The following is a 17,205-nucleotide window of genomic DNA, read 5'->3' on the forward strand; positions in this document are numbered from 1 at the left end:
AGAACAAAATAGTTTGGCTTCAGTTCACTTTAGGAAGTGAAACTTTATATGTAACTACTCATGAACAATATGAAATCTTAAATAATAATAAAAACAGCCAATTTTTAAAAAATCACAGGCTTTCTGTAAACTTATTTCACCAACAGTGAACCAAAGGCACGGGGAGCGGGAGGGGGTTTGCTCCCCTGGGAAGAGGCTGCGGCCGCCCAGGCCATCCAGGCCACCTCCCCCAGTCTTCACTCAGGCGAGGGAGTCACGTCACCTCAGAGTGACAAAGGTCAGGGCTCCTGCTCAGACAGCGCATGGTAAGTGCTGAAGAAAGGGACAAGCTTCTCCACCCTTTGACCCGGGCACAGTCTTAAGCTTCTTACCTGCAAATGAAGTATTTTGGATTCATTATTTCGAAGCATTTCCTTCTGTCTCTCGATTTCGATTTCGAAGCTGCATATCTGATTGTGCAGACTCTGTATGCTCTTGTTCTTCTCCACACTCTCGTTCTGCAGCAAGGACACCTGAAAAAGAAATTCGGTTAAGCAAGCGAAGAGTGGTTTCAGTGTTAATAACCGTTATGATAGCAATCAAAATTTTACAATGCAGGCCTTCTATTAGCTCGCTGGAAGGAGAACCAGGAAAAAAACCCTTTCACACAGGAAGTGGCAGTCCTGGAGATGTGACGGGGAATCCTACAAACTGCTTTTCTCCGAACCCCTCCCAGGGACTCAACGAGGTGAGGCAAAGTGCAGCTGACTAAATTTCAGAATGAATGGATTTTTTTAAAGATTTTACTGAAAACGAATAAATCCTTGACCAGAGAGGCTTTCAAGCTCTGACCAGGAAACAAAGCAGGAAACACAGTCCGGCACCTCACCCCGTCTGTCGCATGTCGTGCGTTTGTGTGCTCCTAAAAGGCAGGCACCACGAAACCATACTTGCCCTGATCATTCACGACGCACCCTGACATTTCCCATTTTATCCTATTTAACTTTAAAAAATGCTAGTTGCATCCCACTAAATTCTTTCGCACTCACCATTGGGCCAAACCCCGTACTTTGAAAAGCTCTCTCAACATAATGGGAAAGCCTGGAGAGAATAAGAAGCTACCCAAGAGCTTCAGTTAACTGAACCCTCACAGAGAAGGGGCTGCAGAGCAGGTGCGCCAGGCCAGCCCCCGAGGCCTTCGCAAAGCTCTGTGCGTCCCCCTGCGATGCCACGGCGGTCCCGGGGAAGGCCTGCTGGGCGCGCGGCCCACCTTCGACTTTTCAAAATCTCCTTCTGAGGAGCGATCGACCCCCAAGAACCACTGTGCACTGTCCTGAAAGCCCTGGGTAGAGTTCAAGGGCACTTCCGACCAGGCTTCCTGTCCCAGGCTTTCTACACGGGGTTCTGGCCCTCAGAAGGGCTCCCTCCACCCCCAGACGTCTGGCCCCGCACGGGTGCGGCTGCCACTCCAGAGTCACTGTACACTCCTGATGGATCAGAATGTTACCGTTCCACTAGACGTGCCTCTCTGACACGGCCAATGCCTGGGGACCACGGTGATGTCACCGAGGTGACTGACCAAGGGCATCTGGGCAAAGCCGAGAGTGATAAGCGCCGACTGCTGCCGTCATCCCTTTAAAGAATAACTGGCCCAAAGACAGACGTCCTCCCTGCTCAAGCTGCTTGGGACACAATCTATTTTATTTCAGAACAAACGTATTTACTAAGGAAAACAAACCTTGCAATGTCTCTTAGGATTTTACTCAGCACGATCGGACTTTCCTTCCTAAAACATGATATCTCAAATGCCCACGTGCCTACACATGACACCTCGCGCTCGTCCAGAACTTGTCCAGACTGGGGCTTACTCAGTGACACACTGCTGCCTCTGCCTTTTCCAGAGCTACGGTCCACTCAATCCCATCTGCCAACGATGGACGCAGTTCCCAGAGTCCTTATTCTCACACCTAAGAAAGAGACCCTCACCAGCCCTTCTGATAAAAAGCTCAGCAGTACCTCCAAAGACGACGGCCAATTTTCTGCAACAAATCCAGCTACTTGAGGATGAGAACGACTATCCCACATTAAACATTAAACTCTTAATTTCTTTACTGAGGGGCCCCTCTTATTTAAATTTGTTCTTATGTATTCATATACGTTAATCAAAGACCCTCAGTGCCTGCAGATCCCTGCTTCTACTCATTACCTGGCAGAATGTCTACCTGGCAGGTGTGTTTCCAAGAAGTGCGCACGATACCCACACAGCGGATGAAAACAGGGACCCCTCCATCCTCCCTGGGAACACTCCACCCCAGACGGTTTCAGGGAGCACTCTACATTTCCCTGTGGTTTAAGCTCTTCTACAATAGAAGATGTGTAAGGGTGTTTTTAAGTCCAGATTTTACGGAACAGTTTTTCTACAGTTTGACCATGAATGTGACAATCAGTCTCTCTGAACCAACTCAAACAGCCTATTTTCATTACAGAAGAACAAAATAACCTGAGGTTCTAGCTGAATAATTCTAACAACGAGAAATAAACCCCAGTCTTTGCAGAACAAACACCAGCCTGGCCGGATGCTCTGAGTCCTCGGTACGCGCTTGCTGGATATTGAGCTGGGTTCTTATTCTTGTAAATAAGCCATAATGAGAGATCCTGTAACAATTCCTCTATCAATGCTCAGAGATTTTCACCTTTTCCTCATGAAAAGAAGGCCTGGCTGAGCTGCACACCATGAACCAGCTCCCCGGGAGGGGCCTGCTGAGGAGCCCGCCCGCCACCAGGCCTCAGGGAGAGAAGCCTGTCTGGGAAGTGGACCTGCTCAATGCCCCAAACTCCCAAAGTGTCAGCTCAGAAATCAACAGGAACACCAGCAACATGGAGATGTCTTTTCCTGCCTGTCTCTCAGAAATTACAAAGAATGGTGAGGCGTCTGACGCTGGAAACCGTCCAGGTCCGGGTCTAGAGCAACGTTTTTCTGGGAGGAGGCAGAGAGCGGCTACTTTGGGCTGCGCGGTCCATCCGGGTTCCATCTCAACTCGACTCGGCCGCTGGAGTGCGAAAAGCAGCCAGCGGCAACGAATGAGCCTGGCTACATTCCAATAAAACTTTACAACAAGCCAGGGCTGGGGTGGGCTGGGGTGGGCTGGGGTGGGCTGGGGAGGGAGGGAGGTCTGGAAGTGTGACCATCCCTGCTCTAGATCATTGCTCAGCAATGATCTAGAACAAATACTTCATTTACGAGCACAAGATCACAAGGAGAGAATTTACTTTTTTGACACTCTCTGGATGCTGCTTCTTTTATCAAAAAAAAACCAGTAACGACTATAGGTTTTCTTCTTTAAATGGCCCGAGGAAATTCCTCAAAATCAACGAAAGCAGGGACGGGCGTGCGCACCTTTCTCTCCAGGGAGCTGCTCCACTCCTTCAGCAGGTTGACGTGCTGCACCGCGGAGCTGGCCTCGTGGGCCTTGATCTGCTGGTTTGTCCCCTGCGAGAACAAAGATGCAGCGCAATAAGCCAGCGTCATCCCTGGTGCGCAGGGACTAACAGGTGATCTAAAACCAGCACCCAACACGAAGGGGGGAGACATCCACGTAAGGGGAACGGGACTCCCCGAGCCTTACCAGGGTCACGCTCAGTGGCCCTGCTCTGCCGTGTCCGAGTCAGAGACAAGACACTGCAATTCTACGATCTCAAGTTCGTGCTCTTTGTTCCTCAAGTTCCTATCAAATGCCTTCTTATCTACGTTTATACTAGTAACATCAAATAATTAAATTTTAGACACGTTTTTATTCCTTTATACATTTTTTCCATTATAAATACAAGTAAAACATGTTTAGATAGCTGTAGTTACAGCTAGATACTGTTATAATCTAGCGAACATATAATCAGAGTAAGATTCTAAATAATTCACTAAAACGTTAACAGTATTAAATTATTTATTTCTAATACGCTGTCTCAGAAAACATACCATTCCTCACTATTCTAGGTAAACTCAGAAAGTTACATACAAAACATACACGATCTACAGAGTACACAAGATGGAGACCATCTCAGCGTCAGTGATAAGCATGGGGGATTAGACTTTACATATTTAAGGAAATAATTGGTGTGAAAATATAATTTGTTTTGATACTGGAAAATTAAGCCACAGAAAGCATTTTAATGATCTCCAAAACATATACTCTGTACATAGAATATTTATATATATATGTTGATATAAGTGGTGCCGTATGTCAACATATACATACACATACACAGAATGGATGATACTACGCACGACATAACAGGGTGTGGCCCAGCCTCCTTGAGAGACTGGAGCAAAGGGGAAGCTACCGTCATTCTCGCTCTCACGCTCTTCGCTTTCTAAGAAAGGCCTAAGATGCCAGTATCTCTGTACTGATTTGTAATAATGCACTGGTAATGCATTAAAATTAAATATGTAAAATACTGGAATTGTAATATATACTCTTTTGATAGTCTTAAAATTAAGAGATACATTTATACGAAAACTCAGTTCCAATTCACTAGCAATCTCAGATGTGCTAAAAATAATGAACACAAGGCCAGAAGCAGGCTCCTCACAGCCAGGTGTGGCTGTGCCAGGGCCCCTCTCCATTCTCCTGGGGGGTGTGGCTGTACGTGCGATCGCTCGTGAACACACACACGTGTGACTCTTACAGCTACGGATTGATGCACATACACCGCCGGACCCGTGTCCGGCTTGTATTTACTTACATTTGAGTAACGGCTAAAGTTCCCAAAACCCGCCACATAAACGTCAGCCCTGTCTGTCTGCTCTACTCATTAGCTGCTTCTCGATGCAGTCATTCTCCTGGAATGTACTGACTTCCCTCTCAGCACAGGTGTCTACCTGAAGTCTCAAAACCCCAGCGGAATGAAAAGTGAGCACCCACGTGAGCACCCATGCAGTTTCCGTCACCCATGCGACGGGGTGATTCGGCTCCCTGACACAGACTAAAATTCCAGAACTTGCACATTAAAATATTAATATAATAAACTGTCTCTCATGGCAGAATGTCAGCGACTGGGAAGGACAAATGTCGGATACTGACCTGAAAAACGCAGCCATAGCGCTTAAAACTACAGGTGCTGGGGGCATTGACACACTCTGACAAGTGTGCACTCAACTGCAACGGGAAAGAGACGTGAGTTGTGGCACAAATGTTTGCATGAAAATGTTCAAACATATTAAGGGCACAGATAGCATCTGGATTGTACTATTACGAATGGTGTTTACCGCTGCAGGTGTGTACATTTCATCTGCTTCCTAGACTCATATGCAGTAAATATACACTATTGTCACGTGTATACACATATATACACCAATATACAGAAATACATTTACTGTAACAGTTCTTAAATTTGCAATTTCTTTAGAACAAGCTGTTCAAAATGTGACATGCTGTCTGCAGTGCCAGAATTAAAAGGAAAAAAAAAACGTAAACTGAAATGCACATTTAAAGACTATAAACAAAAATTGCATGAAACACAAAAAATAGAAAGCATTCAGGATGCAGCTGGGTCACACACCTAATATACAGTACACAAGAATAGGTACATTTCCAGAGCGAGCTCCCACAGGGTGCCGTGCGCTCAGTCCTCAGTGTAACTGGAGAGGGGTTTCCTTCTAGAAGACCTTTCTCCTCTGCATGGCCGTTAAGTCACGCAGCTTCTCAAAGGACTCTAAAGGCATTCCGACAACACGAGCCAGTACTGTCACCACTGACTGACGGGAGAGGATAACTCATCAGGCCCTCTGTCCATCTTACGTGCTGGTGGATCATCAAGTAAGAACCACCTACGAAGCCCCGCAGGGGGAGAGGAGACAAACGCCTGCACGTGCTGGTGGGCGGCGAGTTCCCGCGACCTCCCCTTCTAGGTCAGTGTTTAGTGCAGAGACAAACGGAGCCCGGGACCTCGCCCTGCTGGGGCCGCTACGGCGGAGGGCGATGTCGAAGGGTGGCCGCCCGACCGCCGCCAAGGCCAACCTTGGCGGGAGGGCTCTGAGCCAGGGAGGCCACGGGGGTCACAGACCTAGTCCCCAGCACATCCCTCCGGACGTCCCTCCGGACCCAGCCTGGGAGGTCGTGCACCTGGAGGGAAGCTCCGAGAAAGAAGGGCCATCGCAGGTGACCCGCAGGGAAGCGAAGCCTAAGACTGTCCCTGCGGTCACTGGCAACTCGAAAATCTTCACACACATCCTTTCAGCGCCATTAACGCACCGTGAGTCTACGCAGCTAGCGCTTCTGAGGCCGAAAGCAGGGACGTGGTGAGTTCGATGTTATTTTCAGTGCACTGCTATAGATTCAGGGTCATACTTGTTCCTAAATTGGCTTTATTATCATCACTCTCAGAAGCTTCTAGTATTTCTAGGCATTTTGGAATAGAGGCAAGAATAATCTATAGTACTTTTCATCAGAAACCCAAGGTAAACGCAGGTTTAAAGATTTTTTAATATAAAAATAACTTAGAGGTAAAATGGAAGTGGCTTTTGTCTCTAATTCACAGAGCCCTGACTGAGGAAAAGCTGAGGCAAGTGTATAAAACTCTAGCAGTTACCTCAGCGGTACGAACCCCACGTGTCCATCTCACGGAGGGGCTGTCCGGGTGTGGAAGCTACCTGCGTGCACCTGCCCGCTACTCCGAGAGCCACATTCAGGGCACAGGGACCACTGCCCCTGCCCCAAAGAGTCAACTTCTAGAAGGACACACCTCGAGTGAGGGTGGCTCTTGGGGAATCTCTCTGCACCCGTGTCTCTGGCCTGAGGTCCAAACTGGCACGTGAGAGACCAGACCTCCCCCTCCCCAAAATCTGGGGGTAAAACTCAAGGGTGTGAAAAAGGCTGAGGTGAGCAGGCTCCTCAAATCGGAGCACCCAGGACTAAGGGGACAGCCAAGGGACCAGGGGACGCACACACCCGGAGCCCCAGATGGCACTCGAAACAGCAACCAAAGGGGCTCCAGGTCAGGACCAGATGCAAAACATTAAAAACCCGTGGGGTTTTTCCATCTGGATCTATCCTGATCAAGTGAAGTGAATGCAAAGTCTACTGCCTGCCTTAAAGAAAAGGGCCCGAGGGGGGTGTGACATGAACAGCCTCTGGGGAGGCTACCCGAGGGACTTTCCTGGCAGCCCTGAAATTCAGGAGCCGCTCACACCCGCCTGCTCCCAGCGCCAACCGCACACAGCACGCACACAGCACGTGTGGCCAGATGGTTCCGAAATATCCCTAAATTGATTTATTTTCTTGAGACAATCATAGTAATTCCTACTTTACAGATTTAAAAAGTTTTTTTAGACCATAAAAAATGACATCTTTGCTTGCATTGTAAAGTAATCCCATTTTCTTAATTCTTAAAAATTTAACGCTTTGTAGCTTTTAATTGCTTGCTTCTGAAATTTCTGATCCAAGAAGAGCATGAGGTCTCTCGTGTTCCTGCTCTACATATCAGCACCGTGACTGGTGAAAACCTTAGGTTCCAGCTACTAAGGGAAAAGAGGAGCCCGTGGCACGCTCGTCCCGGACACTCACGAAGCCCCAGCCAGGCCCGGCCACGCCCTCACCTCGCTCCTCAGAAGGGTCTGGACGCTGCACTTATGAGGGCAGGACACCACCACACACGGACACTCAGTGTCTTCGTGTTTCTGGAGGAGAAAAAGAAAGTGTCGTCAACTCTGAAACACACACGCTGCCCTTCAGATCCCGCAAACGTCTCCACATGGACCCAAAGGAAGCCCTCTGCTCACTGTTACTGTCCCCTCGTGTCACAGCGCTCACAATACACCCGGATGGGTCCTTTTTATTGAAAAAGTTTGAGTGCTGAAAAATAAGGCCTCTCCCATCTACTCGACACCTGACTAGCGAGGGCACCCTGTGGGGTGTGCCGGGCGGCGTCACCGTGGCAGCCCCTTCCGCAGCGGCCCCGCTGTGCCGCTGCTGTCCGTGCCCTTGATCGCAGTGCAGGCCATGGTGGGCTGGGACTCTGCCCCATGTCTGGCATTTGCTGGCTGAACAGAGGGACAGGTTTCTTTTGGCCTCTCAGTTTGGGATCTGGAAATGATGCTTCTCAAACACCTGAAAACAGTGTGATCTGGTCGGTGTTTAAATTATGGTTCTGAAGTCTTGTCTACATTATCGTTAGTGCATGGAAAATAGAGATAAATTCTGGGTTAGTCCTTCCCCAAATGGCACAAATTTTAACCTCGAAGGGCCTAGGTGACAGCTCAACTTGAAGGCACAGGCCCCCGTCCACGGTGAGAGGAGGGCAAGAATGTCACACCCGAGGACGCTGGAGAGACTGAGGGACTGCTGCGGGTGTCCCTAAGCGGGGAGAGACAGCGATGTTCCCTCCTGGGCCCTGGGCCACTTCCGCTTCTCACCATCTGGTTTTCTCTGGGCGTCCAGTTATGCGGCCAAATTGTCCCAAAGTGGCTGCATCCACACTAGGTACACTCCCGTAAAATGAGAGCTTTGTAATTCTGACTTCTCGCAAATTAACAGAACTGTTTAAAGAGACTGACATTCAATAATTTCTAGACTAAATGTAAAAGGGATTTTTCATGACACTTTAAATGATGCCGACCTATATATTAAAAAAAAACCCCTCAAAAACAGCTGATATGACATCAACATCACAGTTCAGACAGAGAAAGAAACTCCCACGTGAGGTGCAGCAGTCCAGGTTCCAATGCTTTATCAATCTGTATTTTATCGGCATCGGACGTGCTGACCCAACACAAAACGCAGGATTTGTAGGATGTCAGGGTGGCCCGTGGCGTTCGGCCCACCTGGGTCAGACGGCCGCTCTTTCTAAACGTAAACTTAAAGCCTGGGGAAAGGAGCCCAGTGTGTTAGACTTGAAAAAACAGAGCTTGGGAGTCAAATCACGCCACGGATGGGACAGAAGTGCCAGGGCGAGTCACGGGACCTTCGCTGGCGTGCAAGGGAGTGAGTGTGCAGCTCCCTGCTGGCAGGGAGGCTGGCGAGTCAGGGGGCATGGTACACTGGCAGTGGCCTGCCCAAGGTGTGTCCCCACACTTGTCCAGGGCCCGACGGAGAGCAGCGTACACTGCAAGATACACGCTAATGTCAACACTGTTAGAACAGTTTGAAAAGTTTTCTTTTCCACAAGAGCGTAGTAAGATTTACGAGGATTATTTATTTGTACAACTTAGGTCTCAAACTTGCCAACTGTCATTTTATGTATCTGCACCTGCCTCTATCCGGGTTTGCAGCTAACAAACTTAACACCCAGATAAAATGAAATGCGACCTGCTCGCCAAAGCCCTCCACGACCCCATCAGGCTAAGTGAGCTGGCCCTCCCTCATGAGTCACGCTTTCCTCAGGACCAGGGGTAACATGAGGGGCGAGGCTGTCAGATATGCTCTCATGCATCCCGGATGACTCGGGGTCTGCTGCCCAACACGCACTCAACAGATGTCTCAAGAATCCTGTGCTGTGTTGTTCTTTTGAAACCAGTCTCCTCACTCACAGCCCAATTCAGGAGTTACTTATATGGTGTTTAATTAACATGCCCTACCACGCTTTCTCAGATGAGATTAATTCCTGGGTTCTATTCTGCAAATAAAAGTCACTGATTTTTGTAAGAAGCGAAGTATAACCGCGATGCAGCACACTAACGTGTGTACGGCCTGCAGTGTCTCACTCGCTTGAGTTTGATTACTGAGGGAATTACTCAACTATGACAGGTGCCACCACTATTCTTTGGAAGGGAGGGTTCAGTTCTTAAAAGTTCTTAGTAACTGGAAATGTCTAGAGAATCACATAGGGAAAAGCTTTCACGACAGAGGAAAGTCACGGGTACAGGAAACTTAAATGAAGTAAGGTAAATAGGAAGAGTATAAAAAGTACATTTCATTTCATACTGAAAAGTACAAACTTCTCCTAAATTCTGGTCAGCAGGTTCCAGAACCTCTACCAGGAACTCGGCCCGTGCCCAGCTGCACTTGCCTAGGGCCATCAGTCACTGCCCTGCCAAAGTCCGGGGTCCACCCCCAGCCCCTCCCTGCTGGGCCTTTCACCCTCCAGCTGCCCCAGGTGCCACCCTGCCCTCCAGCTCCCTCGCTCTGGGACACCACCGTCCACCACCGTCCAGATCCCGCCACGCCGACCACTGTTCTGGCTCTCCTCGCGTGCCTCGGCTTCTGTCCTCTGGCTGGCCCTCCTCCCCCTCGCTGCAGTGCCATGGCTGCGAGGACACCTACTGGAGGCCTGACCACTGCCCTCTCCTCCCCGCAGCTCGTCACCCTCCACTGAGCCCCACCTCCGCTTCGTCCAGCTGCTCGAGTTACAAACGCTGGGTGTCCGCATTCGAGCCCTCAGCTAATCCCACTGGTTACCCCAGGGCCTTTCCCTATCCCTGCTTTCCTTGTCCAGGCCAACCCTGGGCCCCACCTCCGTGTTGCCGTCTATCACGCCTGCCAGAGCAGTGCCATGCGGAACTGACGCCACCACCCCAGCTCAAGGCTGTCCAGTGCCTGCCCACACGCCCTCCGGTCTGCCCCCCGTCCCCTCTGCACGCTGGCCTGACAGTTCCCCAAATCTACCTGCCAAGCTGCCTCTACTTGGGAGCCCGTGTGCGCCCCCGAGGCCGCCCCCTTCCGAGGCTCTCCCTGCAGGGGGCTCACTGCCACAGGTCCCTGACCACCCCCTTCCCACGCCGCCGGTTTACTCATCTTCACAGCACAAATCACGACCACGTCACACGCCCGCCTGCTGTCTCTCCTCACTAGGAGGTGAGCTTCGCCATCATATCCTGGGACCCCAGGACAACGCCCGGCACTCAGCAGATGCCCGTTCAACAAACGGGCACACACACTACTGACTGTTTTCCAATTACGTTCAGTATTATTTTAGATTACATCGTGATTGTTTTTACAGTTTGTCCTCCACCCTCAACTCTCCCTCTTTAATTTACAGATAAGCGATCTGATTCTCACATGCACGCCATGTCGAACTGTGCCAAAACCATCGAGGCGTGGAGAAGATGTTAAATTCTCCTCTCTCTCTGAGACAGACAGGTGTACTTCACACCGCAGGATTAAGGACCCTGAAGTGATGGTCATCACAGAGCTATTAAACAATCAAGCCATTCCGCAAGACTCTGAGGCTATTCCCTTAAAATTCCTCTAGAGAACAAGTACGCTCACTTCTTCCAACGAATGACAAATGAAAAATTCTACCTTTTTAAAAAATAATTAGTCTTCATTTTTTTGGCATCCCAAACGATAGTCAATCAAGGCAATGAAAAATGCTAATCACATGAATGAAAATCTGCAAAGCAAATAAAGCTTAACTCTGAAATAAAGTCAAATGAAAATTGCTATTTACTCTTCTCCCTTCTCTTTCTTCCTGTTAGAACAGCCATTTAAAAGCTATTCTGTGGACGGGGCACACCTGGACCGCGCGGACAGTCGGAGAACGAGACAATACTGCACCTGCAGCGTGATCATCGGGACCTGACTCTTGCAGTGGCTGCAGGTGGCCTCGCGGTATTTGCAGGCTTTTTCCACATGATCACGCAAGTCTTTCCTCAACACTCTTTCTTTGCAGTCAGCGCGAACACACGGAAGTTCTTCGAACTGACAATCGTTCCTCAAATGCACCTGTAAGACAGACAATTCGAAGATCTTCATCGGCAAAACATTCAATCCGAAATGCCAGATTCTCAACTCCATGCAATTAAATCCTACGGAAAATGTTTCTCTCTGCCATTAGACCAGTTTTTCACAGAGAAGAGTGACAAATGTATCAAGAGACACTGAATTTTATACTCTAGTGGTTACTTGAACTATATTGCTTTTGAAGAATTATGTCAACTCTTTCTGGATAAATAAACGGTTATATGCTAAGGATTTTGTTTTATTCTAATTCACATATCCTTTCGAGATAAAATGATACTAATCAAAAAATCATAAAAAGTTATGTGAAATTTCAGGGTGAAAAAAAAAAGTTTTAATGGGCCTTCCAAAATTAAAATTCAATTCAGAGTTCTTTCTATTCTAATAGGGTGGGAGTGTTTAAGAACCAGTTGGCAGTTCTGCTAATGATGTCATAAAAATAACATCTCATACCCAAGTGGCTTTGACGGCCTTCCCACTGGCTGTGTTTTACAGGATTAATGTAAACATGGCCTCGAGGTGCTGCATCGCACTGCCCAAGGACCCGTACCTCAGTGAACCTACCGTGCCCCTGAGACGCTTACCAGCAGGTGTCCCAGCGTGAGCTGCTCTGCACAGCCTCGACTTTCATTCCTGCAATATATCTGAAGAGCCAGAATCTCTCTCTTGCAGCAATTATCCTTAAACACCTGAAATTGAAAGACAGTTATTTTAGGGGATTAGTATTTCTTAATCTCCACATGCTGTTACTTCGGACAAGGCAAAACCACTTCAAAAAAATTAGGAGAGCATCATTTAAGTGGACCTCAAAAAACATTAAGGACCATCTTAATTTTTAATTTCTGTACGTAGAATAAAGGAGCGGTCCCCATTAAGAGACATGAGTTAAAACTTGTAACTGCCAGTTCTGTGTTAGATGAACCAAAAAAAATCAAGTTATATGGAATAACTGGAGATCACGTTGGAGCATCCAGACATTTCGGATTAGCTCTGACACAATCTCGAGGTGGGGCACACCAGGACCAAGTTCCCATTTGCACACTGGAGACTTGCAGGAGCTGGCACTGCGAAGGTGGCCATGGGGGTAAATGCCTCCTGTCAAGGGACGAGGGCAGAACCCACTGCAACGCGATGCCTCTTTCGATCGCTTGCTAGAGAAAGAGGAACTACTGTAAAACAGCACGTCTTGTAGGCGGCTTATAAAACATTTCATTTTGGTTCCTTCTTCTAAAGTTATGTCACTCACAACTCCATTTTCACTAAAGAAGAGGCATTAGCCTGTGATTTTTTTAAAAATAACTCTTTTGAATTTATACTGCAAAGACTGAGATTAATGCAATAATGAAAATGTTTCCCTTTGAAAATGAAAACCTTCCTTTCTTTAATTTTAAATTCCTTTAGAGAACAAGTACACTCACAACACAATCTATACTGCCTGAGGCTTGAGGCATTTCTGCGAAACTCCCACACGTTATCGCTGCTACCGTGGGAAAATAAGACAGGGATCTTAATGTCTTTTTCAACTCCACAGGCAAAGAAAATAGAATCAACAGCTGTTGACAGTTAAAAATAAACTAATTTCGGGTAAAACCTAATCCTTTATAAACATAATTTAAGATCATCACCTTTTTCAAAGTCAGGTGTTTTTAACCAGTAAGAAATAATTTCCCTTTTGTGTCATTAAATTCCTTAAGTCACTTGAGTTTAACGCTACAGATAAACAAACAAACATAGATTGAAAACATCAGAATAAAAGTACAGAATTTTAGAGCTGAGAAGATCTGACTGTTTACTGCAACTGCCCCATATTACAGATGAGGGCCTCAGGTCCCACAGTGGCCATCACCAGTGACTTCAGCCTCCCAGGGCCCAACTTCCTCCTGAGACTCCAGGGCTTCAGCCAGCCTCATTTATGATTCAAAAAAAACTAGTAGGGACATTAATTCTGAATAATAACAGACACTAAAAGATCGTCTTAGCCTGCTGTTTCAACCTTCTCTCTCAATCACATTGGTTAGATACACATCCACAAGTTAACAGATTAGTTACCAGTTAAGATACTGGGGTGGAGTCGAGCAATTTTTCTTAAAAACAGCCTCTTTTCCTGTTACGAACCAAAGTCTTTGGCAGCAGGTAGCACTCAGAAAGGAAAGGTACGGGGACATACGTACTCTCTAAACTGTCCAGGGCAGGTCACATCAGATGCTCCTGTCCCGGCAGCCCAGGGCACCTATCGCCAGCAGCCTTGCAGTCTCTGTGCTCACCTGGGCTGCCCGACCATAAACCCAATCTGCAAAGTGCTTTAGACAGGAAAACCCCTGAGCGAGAATTTTATTGTACAATTTAATGACCTACAGTTAAAAAACCGTTAGGTTCATTAATCAAAATACTAGAACTCCACATTTTTATTGATGTTTTAAGTACTTTAAGGATGAATCATTTCAGACTTAAAAGTGTGCCCGGCAGCGTCTGGCAGCACATGGATGGCCAGAGACACCATGGGAGGGGCCCCAGGAGGCTGGTGGGCACGTGTGCTCTGAGAGTCTGTGATGACCCCATGAATGCCACTGGCACACACGGGTACGAGGGGGAGGGAAGGGGAGAGGAGGGGCTGACGTCTCACATGTGGCTAACGACTACGAGACACTGCATGGGGGATAGGAGAGAACAAGTTCAATGGAGCCCACAGACTAGATAACACAACTGCAGAGGCAGAGCACAGCTGTGTGGGATAAAGGCCCGAGACCACGCCTCCTTCACTCCCGTGGGGGGTCAGGAGGGGGCGGCACTGCCACTGTAGGTGAGGGCAGGTGAGGAGGGCAAAGCCCCTCGCTGAGCTTACACAGCAGGGCAGCCTGCGGGTGGATCCTCCCTGCCTGGCTAGGGGCTCATAGGACACGGTCCTGACTCGGCCCACTGTACCGGCTATCACGTCACACTCTGGGGTAAAACTGGAATGCCAGGGCACTGGCCGCCAATCGCCTGGCTCAGAACACCGACCAAGCAGTTGCTTAAAGCCCAGGAATACCTTGTCTTTAATGATGCTCTCTTGACACGCAGTGCACTTGGGGCTTGAGGAGCTGAGGAGAAACACACGAGCGCGTTAGAGCAGAAGTCCCACATCACCAGGCCCCCCGGACACGCCAGGCCCGACGGTCTAGCCGGGTGGGCGGCGCGGGCGGCAACCGGATGCCACGGCGTCTGGTTTAAATACAAAACCATAGGAGAAAGGGGCATGTTTAATGGTCATTTTTCATAAGGAAGTTTTTAAGCAGATCAGTCCCATCTGGAAAGCCCCTTTCAAGTTAAAAGTGAAATTTTATTTCAGAAACCAAAACCAGCCATCTGTGGGGGGCTCTGTGGTGTGAGCACGCAGCTTCTCAGAAGCTGGTATTTTCTGGGCAGCTCTTCCCTGCCCGGTGCCCCGAGGGGCCGGAGCAGCGACACAGACCAACGCACAGGGATTCCGAGGAGTCACTAGTGTCACTCTTGTCCCTACACTCAGGACGTGAGCCACGGCTCCCACGCTGCCCTTCGTGGATTTGCTTCTCACCCCATCCTGTACCTGGAAATCACCTTCTAGCGATTAAAAATAAAAGCTGAGTTTGAACCCTCTCTGCTCCCAAGACCGTGCCCCAGAGCCTCGGGGCTCCAGGCATCCAGGACAGGTTTCAGCGGGGGCTTCGGGGAGGGGGCGGCAGGGCTGGGCACGTGTGCAGGTGCTGTGGGTAGAAGACGCAGGCTCCATGGGCCTGGGAAGCTGAGGGCTGATGGGAGAAGTAACGAGTGCTTTTTAAAATAAAAGCTCATTCACTAAGACGACACTCACATGGAGCTCGTGCTACCCTGCTTGAATCACATGAGTCTACTGACGTCTTTAGACCCCAGGGCTGCGAAGCTCCTGCCGAACACGGAGCAGGAGGAGAGCCAGGAGCAGGCTGGAAACCAGAGAGGGGCAGGCCTGGCCCAGAGCTCAGGCAGGGCCCGTTGGAGAACCGGGCACATGTGCTGCTCTGCCGCCACTAAGCTGGACTCGTGAGCTCTGGCACCCGCAGCAGGGATGCTGGGTTCGCTGTTTGGGATCGGTGGCTAGAACCACAGCTGGAAGGACCAGGGGAAGGTGACGGGGAGGGTGACAGGGAAGAAGGCAGGCTGCTGCGCTCAGAAGACCAGATGCGCGTGGCCTGGTGGGGGCGAGCCCAAGCCATCTTGTGCCCTGAGTCACCCAGTGCCCAGCACCATGCCCAGAACACCTGTGGGACGAAGCACCTGCTGTCCTGGCCAGCCTCGCCGACACCCCATGACTCCCAAACAGCACAGGCACCAGGCTGGCCGCGGCTCTGGGGCGCGTGTGCTCCACTAGCACATGCTGCTTAGCGCGTGACTGGATTCCTACTCCGGTTAGGGGGTGGGGCGTGCCCAGCCGCTCCTCGGCCCGGCACACCACAGCCCTTGCGCGTTAAGGACTCTCTCCTTTGTCACCCTCTGGCGATGTGTCTCCACAGACCAGTGAGCTCCTAGAGCAAAAGTCAGCTGAACAGACGGGGGAGGGGGCACCAGGGACAGAGGGGCTGGCGGTCAAGAACACGGCACGAGCAGGAGACATTACAGAGGTGCGGGGTGGGGTGGGGAGGAGGGAACAGAGTCTGTGGGGCGGGGCGGTTCGGGCCCAGGGCAGAGGCCCCATAAACCCAGCATGGATCCTACCGGCTGCCCTAAATGATTCACAGGCTGGCGAGAATTCATTTGGGTTTCCGTGGAGCTCTGACCCTTAAGAGCTTATTTTTTAGAGGAGAGCAAGGCTGGGGCAGCCAGACGCGCAGGGCGCCCACCTCAGCACGGCGGCCATGCAGGTCTCACAGAACCGGTGTCCGCACTCCGTCTGCTTCGGGTTGCACAGCACCAGGCGGCACTTCTCGCACTTGTACTTGTCCTCCACGGCCTTCACAAACCTTTCTTTGTAACCTCCCTGCTCGGGGACGAAGACCGAGGGCCCGGAGCTGCGGTCAGGGTGCGGCTTGAGCGGCGGGTTGGTCTGCAGCGAGCCAGCAGAGTCCATCTTTTTACTCGGCTCCATTCTAAGAAGGAGAAATTCTGCTGGAAAAAAGCAACAGTAGATAAGTAAAATGCTATCATGTTGTCCCACACAAGGAAACAAACAGCTCTGGAAAAGCGGAAGTGCCCAAGAGAGTGTCCTCTCTAGGTCTGAGTAACACGAAAAGCGTCCTGACGTCGGTGAGCAACCGGAGCGAGTGCCAAATGTCCTCCCTTCTTTCCACTTGACCGAAGCACTACACTCACATTGCTATTTAAAAAACTCTCTAAAAGGCATCGATTGTATTTTTAAGGCTCTTTAAAATACAGATAATACTTTGCTTGCCATGACTTCAAATTCTATGCATCATTCCGATGTTTTGGCTGAAGCAACAGCCATTCTCAACCAACTTTACTTGTTAACCTCAGTGCTGGGTGACAGTCTAGATGACGTGACTAAGGTGGCCTGTCCATGGTGATGGCATCTCATTCTGACAAGAGCACTTACTGTGTGACAGTGTCT

The 17,205-nt window shown here is 49.5% G+C and overlaps 1 protein-coding gene across 4 annotated transcripts in view; it reads right to left on the minus strand.

Annotated features, from left to right (window-relative positions):
- Window positions 1–17,205, minus strand: part of TRAF3 (TNF receptor associated factor 3) — a 67,861-nt gene that overhangs the window by 10,858 nt on the left and 39,798 nt on the right. For 3 of the 4 annotated variants that reach the window (XM_023537099.1, XM_011370935.2, XM_023537100.1), the window contains exons 3-10: window positions 16,481–16,742; window positions 14,677–14,728; window positions 12,233–12,337; window positions 11,466–11,633; window positions 7,571–7,651; window positions 5,058–5,132; window positions 3,377–3,469; window positions 372–512 (exon numbers count right to left, since the gene is read on the minus strand). In XM_023537099.1, the coding sequence (XP_023392867.1) occupies window positions 372–512; window positions 3,377–3,469; window positions 5,058–5,132; window positions 7,571–7,651; window positions 11,466–11,633; window positions 12,233–12,337; window positions 14,677–14,728; window positions 16,481–16,725 (960 nt within the window). In that variant the 5' untranslated portion in view covers window positions 16,726–16,742. The remainder of the gene's footprint in view (window positions 1–371; window positions 513–3,376; window positions 3,470–5,057; window positions 5,133–7,570; window positions 7,652–11,465; window positions 11,634–12,232; window positions 12,338–14,676; window positions 14,729–16,480; window positions 16,743–17,205) is intronic. The other variant, XM_023537101.1, reaches the window with a different exon arrangement.

This window comes from Pteropus vampyrus, unplaced genomic scaffold, assembly GCF_000151845.1.
Source record: "Pteropus vampyrus isolate Shadow unplaced genomic scaffold, Pvam_2.0 Scaffold178, whole genome shotgun sequence".
NCBI classification, from domain to species: domain Eukaryota; kingdom Metazoa; phylum Chordata; class Mammalia; order Chiroptera; family Pteropodidae; genus Pteropus; species Pteropus vampyrus.